At 36.8% G+C, this 17982-nt stretch overlaps 1 protein-coding gene across 1 annotated transcript in view; it reads left to right on the top strand.

Moving 5' to 3' along the window:
• LOC150079157 (uncharacterized) overlaps window positions 1–17982 on the top strand; it is a 153276-nt gene that overhangs the window by 73419 nt on the left and 61875 nt on the right. Inside the window, exon 14 of the mRNA XM_090382974.1 lies at window positions 4414–4616. Within this exon, the coding sequence (XP_090239100.1) occupies window positions 4414–4616 (203 nt within the window). The remainder of the gene's footprint in view (window positions 1–4413; window positions 4617–17982) is intronic.

Raw genomic sequence — 17982 nt, 5'->3', positions numbered from 1 at the left:
TGTCATAGTGCTGGCACATTATAGCCTTAGTTGCTAATGCACCAATAAAAGACCAAACCAATTTATCATAGTTCAAGGAAGCCACAATGCTTTTGTTGCATTTATAAGGAAAAACTCAAATTGTATACTTCTCTCATACAGTTAATTCTCCTGTTGACCTTTGAATTTATTCACTGTCAGCCTCTACCTGTGAGGGGAAACTTTGTTCTAGCAGTCAATGACTTGCTGGCTAAAAAACTTAATAAATGCTACCTTCATTTCATATTAAAAATCCCTCTCAGCCAACCTAAATCTGGTCAGCTCTGAGATGCCTGGTTGCCAAACTGTAGTCCAGTCCTTCCTTGTATGGTCATCCTCTTGCTGATTATCATTCAAGTTGTCTCTTTGGACCCTTTCAAGACTTTTTTTTTTTACAGATGGTCTCCATACCTGAACAATGTTACAAAGGTTATTTTATAACTGCCTCATACAGAAGAATTATAACCTCCCTATATCTACAGGATAAAATTTGATAAATCATAGATAGGACACCATGAGCTTTCCTAGCTACCTGTTTACACTGTTCAGAAAACTTATCTGCCTGTATCATAACTCCCAGATAGCTTTCTTCCTAAACTGTTTAATTCCATTTCCACCAATTGTATAATTTATTTTGGGGTTAAAAAGTTAAACTGCAGCTATCAACCCACTGCAGGATGGAAGCCTTAATTCATGCTGAGAGAAATTGACCATAATCTGCCACTCTAGTCCAGTGCTGGTTGGCAGATCAACTGTATTTAGCAGTCGGGCTTGAACCCCGGTCTACTCAGTGTGCTACTGCAGTCCCGCTTCTGACCACTCAGCTACGGAGGCCGCTTTCTTCCCCAAATGTAATACCTTACAGCTAAGATAAAGAAAGCCCACACGAGAAGCATTCAAAAGTTTGAAATTTACCAGTAAAAGTACATTGCTGTAATGGTATTTGAATTGTTGGTTGCTTGCTCACTAAAGTGGGTGTTATCAGTCTGGAGTAGAAGTTGAATCCCACAGGAGCTTTACCCCCCCCCCCCTCCCAAAGTGGAAGAGGTAACATGACCTTTTTCTTTAGAATCACAAACAGTCATATTGGAAGTTCTGTCGTCATAAATGTTCGTAATGTAGTTTCACCGGCAAACTTTTTCGAAGTTTGCTGTGCTTCTTGTGTGGGCTTCCTTTGCCTTTTTTCTTAAATTTATTCACTAGTCCACCAGTGATTCTAAAGAAAAGGTCAGGTTACCCCCTACACTTTGAGAGGGTTTCAATCTCCCATGGGATTCAATTTCTACTCCTGACCAATAACACCCACTATGTCTACTGAGAGAGCAACAATACAAATGCCATTATGGCAAAGTACTTTTATTGAACTTTTGCATGCTTCTTGTGTGGGGTTTCTTTACCTTTGCCGACAATACATTTTGCTGCATTAAAACATAGCTGCCACTCTTATAATCTTTGAGGCCCCTTCAAGTCATCTTGAAGGAGTGCTGCTTGGTGCTGATCATTGCTCTACTAATCTTCATGTAGTCTGCAAATTGATATGCTTTCTATTCTTTAGTCTTTTCATTTATGGAAATGAAAGTGGTCCAAGAATCCCTCCTTGAGGGACCCTACTCCTGACATTACACCAATCTGAAGAATATCCAGATTGGATATTCAAACTGGTATCCAGACTGGTAATATTCAAATATTACCAGTAATCCCAACGTTCAAGCTTATACAGCAATCTCATCAGGGACAGTCAAATGCTTTGCTAAAATCCAAATAAACAAATTGCACCCTACATCCAGCTCATGAGCAACTGAATAGTCTGCTATGTCAGTTAAATATGATATTACCTTAACAAAAAAACCATGTCCTTCCTTCAAATGCAATATCTAAATGGCCCTAGATTGCTCTAAATCATTGCTTGCCTCTAAGATTTTTCCCTAGCACTGAAGTGCTGGTCTGTAGTTATCAACTTCACTTGTAGAACCACCTTTATATACTGGTGATACATTGGCACTTCAATCCAAAGGAATTACCAAACATCCAAAGATGCCATCATAATTAATGGGAAAGCTTTAATACATTCCTTGGTGGTCTCCCTCCAAACTACAGGGTATATGCCAACTACTTTGGGGGCCTTACTTGCCTTTATGCTCAGGTTATTTCTAATAAACAATCTAACTACAAAATCCTGTTTCATACAGTTCAGCTCTCTCATACAGCCTCTTCAGTATAAAAGGTCTTTCATCAGTAAAGACAGATGCAAAGTACCTATTCAGTTCACCTGCAACATCAGCTGGGTTATCTAAATTTCCCAAACTCAGTGCACAAGGATCCAATCTGATTAGCTTTCTTCTTTGTATTCACATACATGAATTCCTTATCCCCATTCTTTACTCTTATCCAATGCTTTCTCATACACAGCCTTGGCTTCCTTAACCTTATTTATAGTATTATTATAGATTTACTTGTACCTGTTGTAGGCTTCAGTACTTTTCACTGCTCTAACTATTCCATACTACTTTATCTGCTCTATTTTTATAATACTGTGCATAATCCATTTTGGCGTCCTCCTACAATATTTTTATGTATGCATACATAGCTTCTGATTTTTACTTTAAATTATTCCATAATTCAAATGTATTTGCCCTCCTTGGGCAATCTGCCACCTTTCATTGATGCCATACAGTCTCTTAAATTGTAAAGTCCCCTCTTCTGAAGTTAATCCATAACCACTGCAACATTTTAACTGACACTAATGATCACTTCTTGACAGTGGTTCCTGTACTTTAAGTCCTGTGTCATCTGATTAGTTAGTAATGATGTCAATATTCTCACATTCTAGTACTTTCTATAATATGTTGGTACAAATAATACAGTTAAATTCCCCAGGGCAAGTTGCCCTCCCACTTATTCCAATCAGACTGGTGCAGATTAATCACCCATAATACATTCACACTTGCCTGCCCATTCCATCTGCATGTAGACTATCATACTCCTAACATCTGGTCTGTAGATTACTTCCACTCTGATTACACCTTTCTTTCCACCTAACTTGCAAAGCAGATTCTATGCTGGCAGACAACTTCAGACTCTGAAAAAGCTGTGCGTTCAGGCTACTTTTGATAAGAAGCATGACCTTCCACATCTATCTTTATTCCAAATTTTCAGGTGGCACCATATTTCTGTTAGTCCTGCTATATCAATATTAGTTGTCCTAACCAAGAGTTCAAATTCAGCCATTTTATTGATAACATTCTTGATACTGGCAAAAATCCTTGCACCACTTATCCAAATGATACTCCATAAAATAATTCCTATCTACAAATGTGGGCCACACAAACTAAAATTCCCTAGAGCCTTACAGATTCCCTCCAGTCTTCAGTTAATCCATCAAGTTCAGCATATAATCCTATTGCTCAGCAGAATTGCAGACACATACCCATTCTGACCTAACTCACAGCATTTTTTTTCTGGTGTAATTGTATATTTATGCAGATGGTCAGTTGTAAGTTTAATATCATTAGTCCCCACATGAATAATAATGCTCTTTACCTCCCTTAAAATCTGAACATCTGTTGGTAACATCAATTGTTGCCCCTGGCAAACACTGACCACCTATTTTTATTGTAAAAAATTACCCATTTCCTTCAATAGTCTACCAATAAAACTACTTTCAACCAGAGCAGTCTTTTTTGGACCTGAATCAGAGGCAGCATCACTTAGCTCATGATACTTGAGTCTGACCAGCTCCCAATATCTGTTTCTAGGGCTAGCACTGTTTTCAGTAACACTTGTAATTTATCCAGTGCTAATTTGATTGGCATGCTCCTTATATTGGTTGCAAAGAAAATTGTCAGTTGAGCTAAGTCTGTCTACTAGACCAGCCTTAGAATACATGCCACAGACTATACAAATGATTGATGCATTTCTGGTGTGAGTTGCAACTCACTCCAGAAATGCATCAATCATTTCAGTCCAAGTCCCTGTGCCTTTGGATTTGGTATTGTAAGTGAATCTGGTAGCAACCATTATTTAAACAAAATTACCTTTCTTACTAGGTTGTAAGCAATATGATTTATAGAGGAATGCATATTATACATCATTGCCATGGTACCACTTACAGGCCTGAAGTCCTTCCAAGAAGGATGCTTAATTGCAGGAGTAATTTCCTTCCTGAAACAGTAAAAAAATGTATACTGCTCATAGCATATTTGGTTCTTATCTAGTTGTGCCACAGAATCATGTAGGACAATTCCTACAATGCACTGTAGACAAACTGAGAATGGGTTTTCTCTATATGCTTAGAACACCTAAGTTTGTTAAATTATCTAATATCATTAAGTAATTAATTTTTGATAGCTGTTTTAAAGCTTTAACCACCTATTCTGACCAAAATTTCCTTTGCAGGAGAGACATATATTCTTGCAAGTAGTCCATATTTGCAAATCACCTACATTCTTCAGTGGATGGGTTTTAATGGCTTCCAGGTAATAAAAGATATCCCTTCCACAGCTATGGCAACCCATGTGTACTGGTCTCAAGATAGCTTACATGTAGCAGAAGCTTCAGTTAAGACAAAAGTATTCAAAGTATTAGTCAGAGGAACAAAAGTAAACATAAATAGAGAGCCATATAACAACATTAATCAGTTGAAAACTTACAACTACTCTCATATGCCTTAATTCATTGTTGAATTAACTGTTTTAGAATGTCACTTAACAAATTATACTAACTTGTTTTAGACTGTCAAAGACATCACTTTATGTAAATAATGTTACCTAATAAATTTTATGAATCTGTTTTTTTTTTCAGTGGTATCTGTTTCAGTACATCACTTAAACTCAGTCACTAATAAAACATTACCTCTGCTTTTGATATTCCAAAGAAATACTTAGCTGCATCCACTAAAAGAATTAAACTTTAGCTTGGCATTTGGGGCCTTAAAGACTCTTTGGTCTTGAAAAAAAATTTCAGTGTTTTTCTGTTTACTTGATTCACACAGCTGAAACTCAATACCCTTTAGAGGAACTAATTTTCTTTTTCTCTGTTAAATTATAAACTCTTCCTGAAATTAAGGATAATGCAGAATTAAGTCATGCTTATTCAATTATTTTCAAGCTTAAATTTAGTGGCACCTCTTGTGTCCAATTATTGAATTGTGCTACTTTTGTTTTATGGCAGTGCCTCCAATCACTTCTCTTGCTTTGCTCTTCATGTTATGGAAGAGTCTGGCTGGTGGTGTAGTGGAGGCATGTGGGTTTTCAGGTTGCATATTGTTTGTAGGACAAAGCATGTGAATCTTAAACACTACAATTACTTTATATTAAAAAGCTTACTGAACTAACTTTTCATAGTTTTGGCTATAACAGATTGGAAATAAAGGGGGTATTAAAGTGATATCCTGAACTATAGCTTAACTTTTGAATTTGTTTATAAACACTTTCCAGCTAAAGATGGAAACTTAGTTCATTTTTAGCTTTAATGTAACTGAGCACAGTGATTAATCAACAGCTTCAATATTAAAGTTAGATGGGAAACTTAAGTTCAAGGAACACTCTGCCAAAATAAATTCTATTCATGAATGCTGCCAAGGGACTCTACTTCCTCCACAATGTGGTGTCTGTCTTGTAAAGAGTGACTAAGTGCATAAACATTAATCTCTAGAAATTGAGTGGCCAAAAATAAATATTCTGACTGTTAAGTACTACAAGAGACTTTCAGAATAACAGCTTTGGGGATTCAAGCTGCTATTATTTAGATTTTCCTTTATCTAGAAAGTAAATTTTTAATATATTTAATGCAGAAATAAAATAGAGGCTAAATAAGAAATAAATTAAGAATGCAATTTTATTAACTGCACATAAAACATGTTGAATATTTTTTGCCATTCTGTTGTATTATTATGTAAAGTTTGCCACTGAGCTTTATTCTTTCTTCTCTGTGTGTAGTTTAACTTTAGGAGCCATAGTGAGGGGTTTAATTTAAAATTTAGTTGCTAGGAAGTCCCTAGTCCATTTGACATGCTCCTTACACCAAATTAATTGCCCCTCATTTTGTGAGGGGCTTCTTAGGATGACAGGCTAAAAGTCCATTTTTTGAAGAGTCATTTTTCTGACTGATCCTACTCTTGCCACAACTTCTGTATGTTCTCATTCATCTTTTCAGCTCAGTTGAAGCTTTATGGTTTTTAAGGCATAAGCACTTCAAAACTTGGTCCTGTTTTGGCATACTCACTTGCATCCAGTTCCTTTTTTCCTATCAGAAGAACCAGTATTCTAGAATTTGGAAAGAAATTTTTTCAGTCAACTGATTACAATACATTATATAAGCAATGACAGGAAGTAGATGCTTCCTCATCTAAAGCAACAATAGTACTTTCTTCATGGTGTCAACTGCATGTAACTCTCCATCCTGACAAGCAAGGAATGACCACCTCTTGCAGAACATGCTTATATAGCTAAAAGTAATAGCTGATACAATGTTACATCACCTATTCATATCAGTCTTATCTGATGCAATCTGTAAGAAACATTGCCATATACTTGTGTTATTTGGACAACAATTACAACTTTAAGGGGTGATGCACTTTCTTTGAATACCAGTGTATATATAAAATTTATTATAATGTTGGGGTAAATACATCATAGTTTACCCATAAACTTAACTACTTAAGTAGTGAGGCATCTTGTGGCTACCTTCACAAGATGCCCAGTATTGCACTACTCTAAAATAAACATCTTCTATATTAGAGATGTTTATTCTAAGTAGTGCAATACCTGGTATCTTGTGAAGGTAGCCACAGTAGTGCTTTCACACTACTCATGTAGTTAAGTTTCTGTGTAAACTGGGGTGTATTTACCCCAACATTATATAATTAATTTCAACCCATAACATTATGCCTTTCACATTTTTAGTTTTCAAAATAAAATATTTATTATATATATATATGTAGACAAATTTTCTTTAATTGATCATCTCACCCCAACTCTAGAAATTGGATTCAAATTTGGATCAATCCATAGTAAGTTTGGACAACTTCAGTTGTCCAAGTTATGTATGGCTCTTACCCCAAGCCAACTATTTTGATTTTCTGGTTTTAATAGAAGTTTTGGACTGCTACATGACCATTAAGTCCTGCTTGTTTAATCCACTTTTTATAGTGGATATAGACATGAATTTCTGTTTCTATAGAACTTAGCTCAGATTTGAAATGCAGTGAATCATTAATTGCATTTAGAAACCAGTGTCATGGTATTGTGCTTCTACTGTGGTTGTCCTAATCTTTATACAGAATTATAATAGCACTTTTTCAACACTAAATTCCTCATTTATTGCCATGTTTTTTACAAAGCAACTTGCATCATACTTCCTGGATGACAGGTAATAGATCTTAAAATCATAGCTCTTACTTCTCAATGCATATTATTGTGAAACACCTATAATTTTGTAACAACTCCCACATCCTAGAATCATCTACAATGTTCTAACACTTCCAAGAATCTTCTACCTTTCTGGATTATTCTAGGAATTTAAATTTTAAATAACACATAAATTTAAGTTTTTTTTACATAATAGAATTTTTAAGCCTAAATTAAAGGCTGAAAGCCTGTCTACAAAACTTGCTATACAATATAAAAGTGCATTGCATAGTACAATACACTTTTATATGGTGTAGATTACATGGTATAGTTTTTTTTTACATCACATTGAACAACCTTCAGTTGCCTGTTTGTTACTTCAAATAAGTAACACTTCCCAATAGAGAACACTATACTTATCCTCAGTGGATACCATCATCCAGATAGCCTTTTCAGGGCTACTTGCACCTTTGGTGGGTACCTGGTGGTATTACAGCTGACAACCTAGTTGTGAAACTAACTGCACACAGATGCCATAGTGTACATAGTTTAAAACTAAATGAAAAAAAATAGCTTGATTATATGGCATTTTATTTGCAACTTTGTATGCCTTCACAAAGTTGTTTATATTTATTATACTTTGAATAAGTCTTTTTCCCAACAAAAGACTTCATTTCACTGTGAAGGCATTTTTCAATGAGATGTAAATAAAATGAGCTATGTAATCAACTTCAGTTGGCTGTCTATAGACTTGATGCAAGGAACAAACCTTTATGGCCAGTGCGTTTTGAGGCTTTTAGCCCTAAGTTTTTAGTTTGCAACCACAAGCAGCCCTCTGTTTATGACTGCATTCTGTTCCTGAAAGAACTGTCACCAAAAATCTAAAATGAACCTAATTATACAATGTAGATCTGAGTTGTTCCAAGCTGAGCTCAAAATTGACATATTTAAAACTCTGAAATGAATGTAAACATTTTTATGAATAAATCAAATGCAATACAGTATTATATAAAATAACCTTTTTAACAGCAAAGTCGTAGAAGTATCCTGGCTGGACTTTGACCCCATCTGTATATGGATCTGGAAAACGACCCGAACTGTGATTACCCAGCTGGGTCCTCTCTCAGCTTCCAGGTACTCCTTGGCTTCGATATTCAGATATAGCACCAAACCTGCAACCATTAATAAACTTGAGTTCTTATCCGAATTTAGAATACCCATGAAATAGTTGAGTCCATGAACTTGGCCAGCTGGTCAATATGCAGGAAAGAACAATCATTTAATGGAAAGTTAATGGTTATGGTTAAGAGGAAGTTTAAACAACTCACCACTGACTTCTTGCCAGATATCAGATTCCACAGCCTGCAGTGTTTCTTCACTTTCTTGGGATGACGTGAAGGTGTAGCAGTTGCCGAAGTCGGGATCATAGAAAGGTCGAAAGCGGGTGAAAAGTAAAATGATTTTATTGGATTTATTTGGTGTCTAGAGGACCATAGGAATCTGGCAGGTAGATCAGAATAGTGATACTTACTCAATGCAGTGTTTTCCACTCAATTCAGGAATGCCATCGAACACACATGATATGACTTTTAGTGACCTATCCTGCAGGGGGCACTGCTTGACCCGGACTCCACTGCCCTAAGCTGAAAACTGCGGATCTCATTTTCTAACAGCTTCTAGAAGTATTTTGGTGATGAATCGATGATCAATCGGTCATTGCACCAACTTAAATTCTATTAGATATTTAATAATAATTCTAGAGTAAAAAAGGTAAAGTGCAGCCATTATCAACCCACTGCAGGATGGAAGGCTACTCAACAATTCATGCTGAGGGAAATGGACCATAATCTGCCACGCTGGTCCAGTGCAGGTTGGCAGATCGACCGTATTCAGCAGTCAGGGGCTTGAACCCCGGTCTACTCAAAGAGCGTGTGCTACTGCACTCCCGCTCCTGACCACTCGGCTACGGAGGCCTCAATTCTAGAGTGGCTGACATTAATTTGTTATATTGGATGCATACATGTGGTGACATCTATCCACAGAGTTAAGAAATACTTAGAATTTAAATTTTATACATGTTTATTATTTTTAAATTTTCTTTATAATTGGCGACATCTATTGGCAGAGATCAGAGCATTTATAATATTTCAAAATTGAATAAGTTTTTTAAAATTTTGTTTAATTTTCAAACAGTTTGAAAAATTCATAAAATTATTACATAAAAAAGTAAATTTTTAAGTAAGGTAACAGATTCTCCCAGGAATAATAATCAGTTTCGCATGATTTTTAACTTATACTTACATCGTTTTTTTAATTTATATCATTGAAAATTTTTGAGATCGTATGAATGGATAAGTTTATTGGAAATTGTTACCACCTTTTTAATTTATTAACATTAAAATGTGTTTGACGATGACGAATAGGTTTAACTGTCAAGTTCATTAGCTTATTTTTAAATTTTTAGCGTAGTGGAATAATAAGGTTCAGTTTTGATAAATGGGTAGCTTGAAGCAGCAAAGCAATGAGGGCAAAATAGCGGGAATAGTAGTGGCATTTGATGCAAGAAAGCAAGTGTATGAGCTTATGCAGCATCAGCCAAAAAAATCACACCATTCCCTCCAAATGCCTGTCCAGTTCCTGCTTAAATTTATTCAACTTATCAACTTCCACAACGACTGCTGGAAGTTTATTCCAGCAATTAACCACCCCGCTGGCTAAAGGCAAATTTCTGCACATCTATTCTACATCTGTCTTTTCTTAATTTGAATTTATGCCCCCTTAGGTTCGTAATCTGAATAAGTGGAAGGATCCCATCAGAATTCAGCGTGCTCAACCCATTCAAGGCCTTATACACCTCAATGAGATCACCGCGCAGGTGCCTAGTCTCCAGCCACTGCAATTTGCAGAACTTAAGCCTCTCTTGGTAAGAGGATCCCTTCATTCCCCTCACCAGTCTTGTTGCCCTTCTCTGTACATGCTCAAGCAAATCCTCATTCTTCCTAAAATGAGGCCTCCAGACCTGTACTCAAGGCATGGCCTGACCATTGCCTTATACAAAGGGACAATCACCTCCTTTTCCCTGCTAGCAAAATTCCTATATATCATTGACAAAACCCCATGACCCGCCCTGGCAGCCTGTCTGCATTGCTCATAAAACTTCATATCTGACTGCACAATTACTCCCAGGTCTCTCATTTTCTACCACCTTAAGTGTAGTAATGCACAGTTGGTACGTTTCTCTGGGGTTACTTCTACCCATATTATTATTATTAATAGCCATATAATGCAAGGAAGCCTGAAGCTTTTGCTGCACTAGCCAAAAAAAAAAATTGAGTTACCCAGAGAGAGAGAGAAGGGAATCACCAAGAAAGAGAGAGAAGAATGATGATATCCAGCTCAGGACCCTGGGTGTGCCAAGTCCATACTCACATATGCAGTACTTTGCATTTGTCAAGGTTAAATTTCAGTTGCCACTTCTTAGCCCATCTGCCCAAATTATCTAGATCCTGTTGCAGTAGCACACTGCCATTACTGTCAGTAACAACCCTGTCAACCTTTGTATCATCTACAAACTTCGACATTAAGCCTGATATACCTTCATCAATATCATTGATAAATATACAAAACAACAGTGGACCTAACACCGAACCCTGTGGGACTCCACTAATAACAGTCCAAGAAGAGCAGCACCCATTGATTACCACCCTCTGTCTTCTCCCACTTAACCATCCTTTTATCCATTGTAGCAACTTACCCTTAATACCATTCTGCTCCAATTTGTACAATAGTCTTCCATGCGTAACAGTGTCAAAAGCTTTCCTGAAATCCAAATATATGATATCAAAATTATTTTTTGCATCCAGTTCCTTTGTAACCACATCATAATATCCTATCAAATTTGTCAGACAAGACTTTCCCTTAACAAACCCATGCTGTGTCTGAATTATTGCTGCAGTCTTGTCTAGATGATCCTGCAATGCATCTTTAACCAGTGACTCCATTATTTTACCCGAAGTTAAACTAACTGGTCTGTAATTACTCGTGTCACCCTTCGATCCCCCTTTGTGAATTGGGGATACATTTGCACATCTCCAGTCCGTGGCAACCTCCCCTGAGTCTAAGGATGCTCTCATAATTATGGCTAAGGGTTTGCTTAGTTGCTTTGCCGCCTCCTTTAATATAACTGGATAGATCCCATCCACCCCAGGTGCTTTTCTTATGTTTAACTTCAATTTCTCCTCCACTTTGCTTTCAGTTATTACAAAATAATTAAGTATCCTGCTACAGTTTGATAACCTTCTGCCATTTACAAACCTTAACTCTTCGTGTGTGAATGTAGATGCAAAATACTCATTCAGTTTGTTTGCTATCTGAGCAGGATCATCAACAGTCGAACCATCGATGTCAAGTGGACCAATCAGATTCATCCCCTTCCTTTTAGAGTTTATATAAGTAAAGAAATCCTTGCTGTTTTTCTTAGCATCCTTTGCCAAAGATTTCTCGTAATCTGCCTTCGCCTGCCTAACCTCCTTTGTGACCTGATTACAGACTAGCTTATATCTGCCATAGGCTTCTGAGTCGCTTGATAATTTATATGCATCCCATGCATTTTTCTTCTCTATTAAGAGTCTCATTAGTTCATTAGATAACCATTTAGGCCTAAACCTTGAACAATATTTCTTAATAGGTATGAAATTTTTAGTAGCTTCCACGATTAATTCCTTGAATGCTTCCCACTTGAATGCTGTGGCTCGGGGAGAACTGAAGGGGGCGATGTTCCTGCACATTACAGCCTAACAAAATGTGAAACTTGTGCAATGTTCGCCGATTATCTGGTATGTGGAATTTAATTGAAGACATGTTGTTTTCGTAAGGTTGACTATGTAGTCTCAGACAGTTTCTAAATTCCATGCAGTTGGACCAGGTGATGATGTTATCGTCAGTTGGTCCCCAAACTGAACAGTTACTTTGGATCTACACTCAAACATGACGATTTCTTTAGGGGAAGGGATGCCAGAAGTTTATTAAGCTGCAATAAGTGACTTTGTGATATCTGAAAGAAAGTGGAAGAAGAACTGTTGAAGCTGAACATAAAAAGGCACCTGGGGTTGAATGACATCTATCCAATCATGCTAAGAGAGGCGGCAAAGGAGATGAGCAGACCTTTAACCATGATTATGAGAGCATCCTTGGATTCAACGGTGGCCCCTATGCACTGGACATATGTGAATGTATCCCAATTTCATAAAGGGAGATGAAAAGGAGAATGAGAAATTAATGCCCTGTTAGCTTAACATCCACAGAAAATAATGGAGTGACTCGTTAAAGAAGTAATGCAGGACAATCTGAAGAGGAATGCAATTATACTGCAACCACAGCATGGATTTGTTAAGGGGCGGTCTTGTCTAACCAATCTGATAGGTTACTAGGGTGCAGCGAACAAGGAACTGGATGCAAAAAATTATTTTGATATCATATACTTGGATTTCATGAAAGCTTTTGATACTGTTGCACATAAAATACTGCTGTGTAAACTGGAGAAATGTGGCATTAAGGAAAAGATCCTGCTAGGATAGCAAAGTGGAAGAAGATGGAGAGTGGATTAATATCATCAGTGGAGTTCACCAGTTAGTGATGGGCTCATTTTTGTTTTCAATATTTATTAATGATATTGATGAAGGTATATCAGGCTTCATGTCAAAATTTGCAGATGGCACAAAGGTTGTCAGGGTGTTTAAAGACAGTAATCAGGGTGAATTACTGAAACAATATCTAGGAAAATTGGGTTAATGGGCTGAGAAATGGCAGTTGAAGTTTAAAATTGACAAATTCAAGGTACTGCATGGATAGCAGTTATCCCAGAGTAATTTATCAACTGTATAGTACTACACTCAGGAGAGTGAAAAATGAAGATGTGGTGGTAATTGTGCAGTCAAATATGAAATTCTCCAGAGCACTGGAAGTTCAGAGAAAGCCAAATTGGTGCAGGGAACAAAAGTTCTTACCTACAAGACTTAAATTCTGTAAATTGCAGTGGCTGGAGACTAGGCATCTGTGGGGTGATCTGATTATGGTGCTTCAGGCATTGAATAAGCTGAATGAGAATTGCTGAGACTACACACACACACACACACACACACACATGCGGGGACATATAAATTCAAGTTGAGGAAGGATGGTTGCAGGATAGATGTGCAGAACTTTGCATTCAGCCAGTGGGTGGTAGATTATTGGAACAGGCTTCCATCTGTCGTTGTGAAATTGGATAGTTTTAATAAATTCCAGGAAAAACTAGATAAAGTGTGAAGTATGTAGGGTTTTTTGGCTGATGCTATATAATCTTGCTCTCTTGTGTCATTTGCCATTACTACTACTACTGTCAAATGTACATAGGTGGCTACATCTTTGACCAAAATGAGAAAAGTTTTAATTTTTTAAAACGAAACAATGCATTGGTTTCTAATTTTATAAAATTTTACATTTTATTCATTAGACTATTCTAGAAAGCGAATTAAACTCCTGACTTAACTTTTGTAATCGTCAAGGACCTCATCCAAGTGTCAGAAGAGGAACTTGATCTGCCACCAGGTTCCCGTGATCAGCAAGATATAATGGTAACTGATTATCGAAGTGATAAAAAGAAAATCCATTTTTCATTTGTTCTAAATAATAAAATACAACATTTACTGTGATAAGGTTAGTAAAAGTGCATTCTCTGCCGTGACCAGGATTCAAACCTGGTCACTGCAAGTGTAATTCGTTTTTGTTGCAATAAAAAAGAAATTAGACTTTCAAAGAATTAATTGAACTATGAATATATAAAATGAAACTAGAAATTAAAATGTTATCCTGTCCAAAGGCGTTTGATTTAAATCCTCACAATGGAACTGTTGATATACATGTTGGTGAAATGTGAACACGGGTCTTATCAAAATACTGCAGTAGAAAAGTCACAAGGGACTTGCAATGCATCGATGAATCAAGGAAATTATTCTGCTAGTTTCTATAAGAATGGTCGTGGTATTGTACTCCACCCATCTCTTGAACAATGGCTGAATATTCAAGAAGGCCAACTGAGATGTTTCTTATTTCCAGTTCATCCCAACTGGATTCTGACGAGTGTTCTGTGCTTTACAATTATAATAAAAATTGAAAGTTGGATTCCGAGTCAGTGTTATAAACACTGATCGAGTACCTTAAAATTTTCATCTGGATTTGATACAATTTTATTAGATTTTTGTCAGCACGTCACTTAATGTTGAATAAAATAAGGATTAAAATACAAAATTTTAAAATAAAAAAATGTGGAAACTAGCACATTAACAAGTTAAGATTCATACGCGAACCATTTTAGTGGCGCCATCTTTTAGTAGGTTTACGTACTATCAGCTGAACTACAATATTCAAAGTAAATTTTTAATTGCGCATTCATGATCCAGTTGTCTTATTATTTTTTTTTTAAGTAATGTAGCTGGACATCAGCACTCGGAAAGACATATCTCAAAAGACTATAAAAATATTTTAAATTATTATATCAGAAAGCAGCACACAACCAGAATCGCAGAGATGAAAAACTCAGGGTGTCCCGACACTTTTGGAGGGTAGTATAGATCACTTGTTAAAGTGTGAACCGAAGAGGGTTCGCGATCCAATTTAATGACGAAATAAGCTACCCCCAACAAGATGTAATTCGGAACCTGATATTTGATCATTAATTTGGACATCTTGGAGCGATTGTGGACCAAAGTCCTGGTATTCAAGAAAATTTATGAAACCCTGTAATTCAAGAATAACAGGGTACCAAGCATCAAACACGCGATTCGACTTTGACCTGAACTGAAAATGAGAACTCATTCAGTTTTCAGAGTGTCCATTTATTTGTCAACTGACTCGTGAGATCTTTAACACATAATGGGGAAAAACCTAGCTAAGCAACTCAGATCGAAAATTTAAATCACATGCGGGACTGGATTAAGTACAATATCGAGGACCTCGAAGTTTCCCTGTCTTTTCTTATTTTTAGCAGAAGATGCACGCCTGACTGCATCACCGACATTTTCCCTGATAAAAAGTGACCAATCGAGAAGACAGGATATCCGGTATCAGTTGAACGTCTTGATGTTATTTAAGAAATCACTGCAATGTCTTCAACAAGAACCGTGATCGTCTAGTGGTTAGGGCATTGCGTTGTGGCCGTAGTAACCCAGGTGCGAATCCTGGTCACGGCAGTTGAGTCTGCTTTTTATTTGCGTCTCAATAATGAAGAATTTATACTTTAAAAAAATTAATCTAACCATGAATTTAAAAATATTAAAATACAATCTTAATTAAAAATCAAACAGCTGTCTTTTTAATGTGAATCCTCAAAACGAATAAGGAACTGTTGAAATCGTACTATCTCGTACCTTCCAAAAAAGTTAAATAGATTGAATTTAAATCTTAGTTAGGAATGGCCCGTCTTTGAATCCCATTAATGACTAGAGGGACTTTAATGGGCTATTACCAATCGCGAGAGGATAGCACAGTTCTCCCCATGTGGAAACTCAGCTTTTTGTACCAGAAAATAGGCAAACGGACTAGAAAACACTCCCAATTTACAGGCATAACACACACTGGTTGATAAGGGCATTTTACCCGTGTTTATTATGTCAATGAATTGCGTGTGTTTTGTGGTCTGTTTGCTTATTTATAATACGTAATGTCAAAAACCTTACCATTTTGAAATAGCTGCTAAACATGCGACTATAACTTGTTACTCGAAATGCATCAATGAGTGATGGATATCATTCTACTAGTGTCTGTCACAAAGTTGGTGGTATTGTACTCCATCCGTCTTTTAAACAATGGCTGAGATCCACTACGTAAAAAGGACACCTGGGCTGTTTCTTATTTCTGCTCTTCAGTTCATTCCAACTGGATTCTGACCAGTGTTTTGTGGGTTAAAATAAAAATTGAAAGTTGGATCCAATCATTGTTATAAACTAGTACATTAAAATTTTCATTCTGGATATTTAAAATCAAATCAGAGGCGCCATCTTTTAGCATCCGTAAGTACTGACAGCTGTTCTACAATATTCGAAGATTTAATTATTTTTGTTTTTTTTTTAATAATCAGACATATTCAAAGTGGTAACATTTTTTTTCAATATATCAAAAAACAACATATGTATATATTTTAAAAATATAAATAGATGGATATTATCCAAAATTCATTATTATAATTATTTTTATTTAAAATTGTGTATTTATGCACTTATGCCTTAAAAACCGTAAAGCTTCGTCTGAGCTGAGCAAAGAATGGGAAGAACATACAGAGTGATAGCAAGTGCAGTAACAGTCAGAAGACGCATCTTCAAAAATTGACTTGTAGTCCTAAGAAGAAGCCCCACCTCACACAAAAAATGAAAAAAGCCTGATTAATTGGGTGTAAGGAGCATGTCAAATAAACCCCCGAGCAGTGGAAGTCAGTTATTTTCTCGGATGAGAAGAAATTCAACCTTCATGGCTCTGATGGGAGACAAAAGATTTGCTGTAGACGTGGTGAAGAATACCATCCAGACTGTATGGTGTGCACAGTGAAATTCCCTATCAGCCAAATGATATGGGGGGGGTGCATTTCGTATCACCACCAGTTTATAAAAGGTTCCGTCTGGCTGCCAGTGGATACCTGGCTATATTGGAAGCAAATTGGTGCCTGCAGCCATTAGAGACCATTTCAACCTGTCAAGTAACTGCATCTTTCAGGACGACTCTGCTGCTCCTTGTCATCGGGCGAAACGTGTAAGTAGGCATTTCTGTAGTTACTTTAGCTTCATTCCTGCATTAGATGTTCGACAGTAATGTGTTTACATTTGCTACAGGTGAAAAAATGGTTGGAAGAACGGTCTATTACAACTGTTAGCTGGCCAGGAAGCAGCCCGGCCGGACCTGAATCCTATAGAGAACTGTTCGCAGCGTGTGGAATGTGCAGTTGCCAGAAAGAAACCAAAGACCCTTCGTGAACTTCATAATTGGTGTTTGGAACCACGAACTATCAGTTGATTATGTTCAGAAATTGATTTTGTCAATGCCTCGATAATGTCATCAGGGCCAGAGGCGGTTCAACTAAATATTAGTTTGCATCTGGTGAACTTTTCATTTTGTTTTCCATTTAAAATGATAAAGTGAAACAAATTCTGATAACATTTTTGCCATAATTATGGTGTTTACCAAAACTGTTGTATAAAGGTTGCAAATGCTCATTTTGGAATGTTTTGAGAGCACCTGTCAAACATTACTTAGCTTTTCCTTAACTATTCATAAATATCTTTTGTTTATATTTCTATTTGTGTCATTAATGTAACATATCATCGCGAAAAAGTGTTAGAAATGTGTAATTCCTAGGTGATGCACTTTCTTTGAACACTAGTGTATGTTAAAAAAATGTCCTGTGTGCATGTAGTATGTTATGTGTATGACTGATCAATGTGAATGAGGTGGTCCTCATAGTACAGGGATCATAACCGCATCTGGGGGTCAACCTACGTAGGACACCCCACTGCCTTCTGCTAACGACTTGCTGCTTCTTTTTCTCAGGCAGCATGGTGTGGGATGCTGACACTGGTTTCAGCTGGTGAGG

The sequence above is a fragment of the Mastigoproctus giganteus genome, chromosome 10 (assembly GCF_048544385.1).
Source record: "Mastigoproctus giganteus isolate SK-2022 chromosome 10, ASM4854438v1, whole genome shotgun sequence".
In the NCBI taxonomy this organism is placed as follows: Eukaryota; Metazoa; Arthropoda; class Arachnida; order Uropygi; family Thelyphonidae; genus Mastigoproctus; species Mastigoproctus giganteus.
This window is presented reverse-complemented; position numbering and strand designations above follow the sequence as displayed.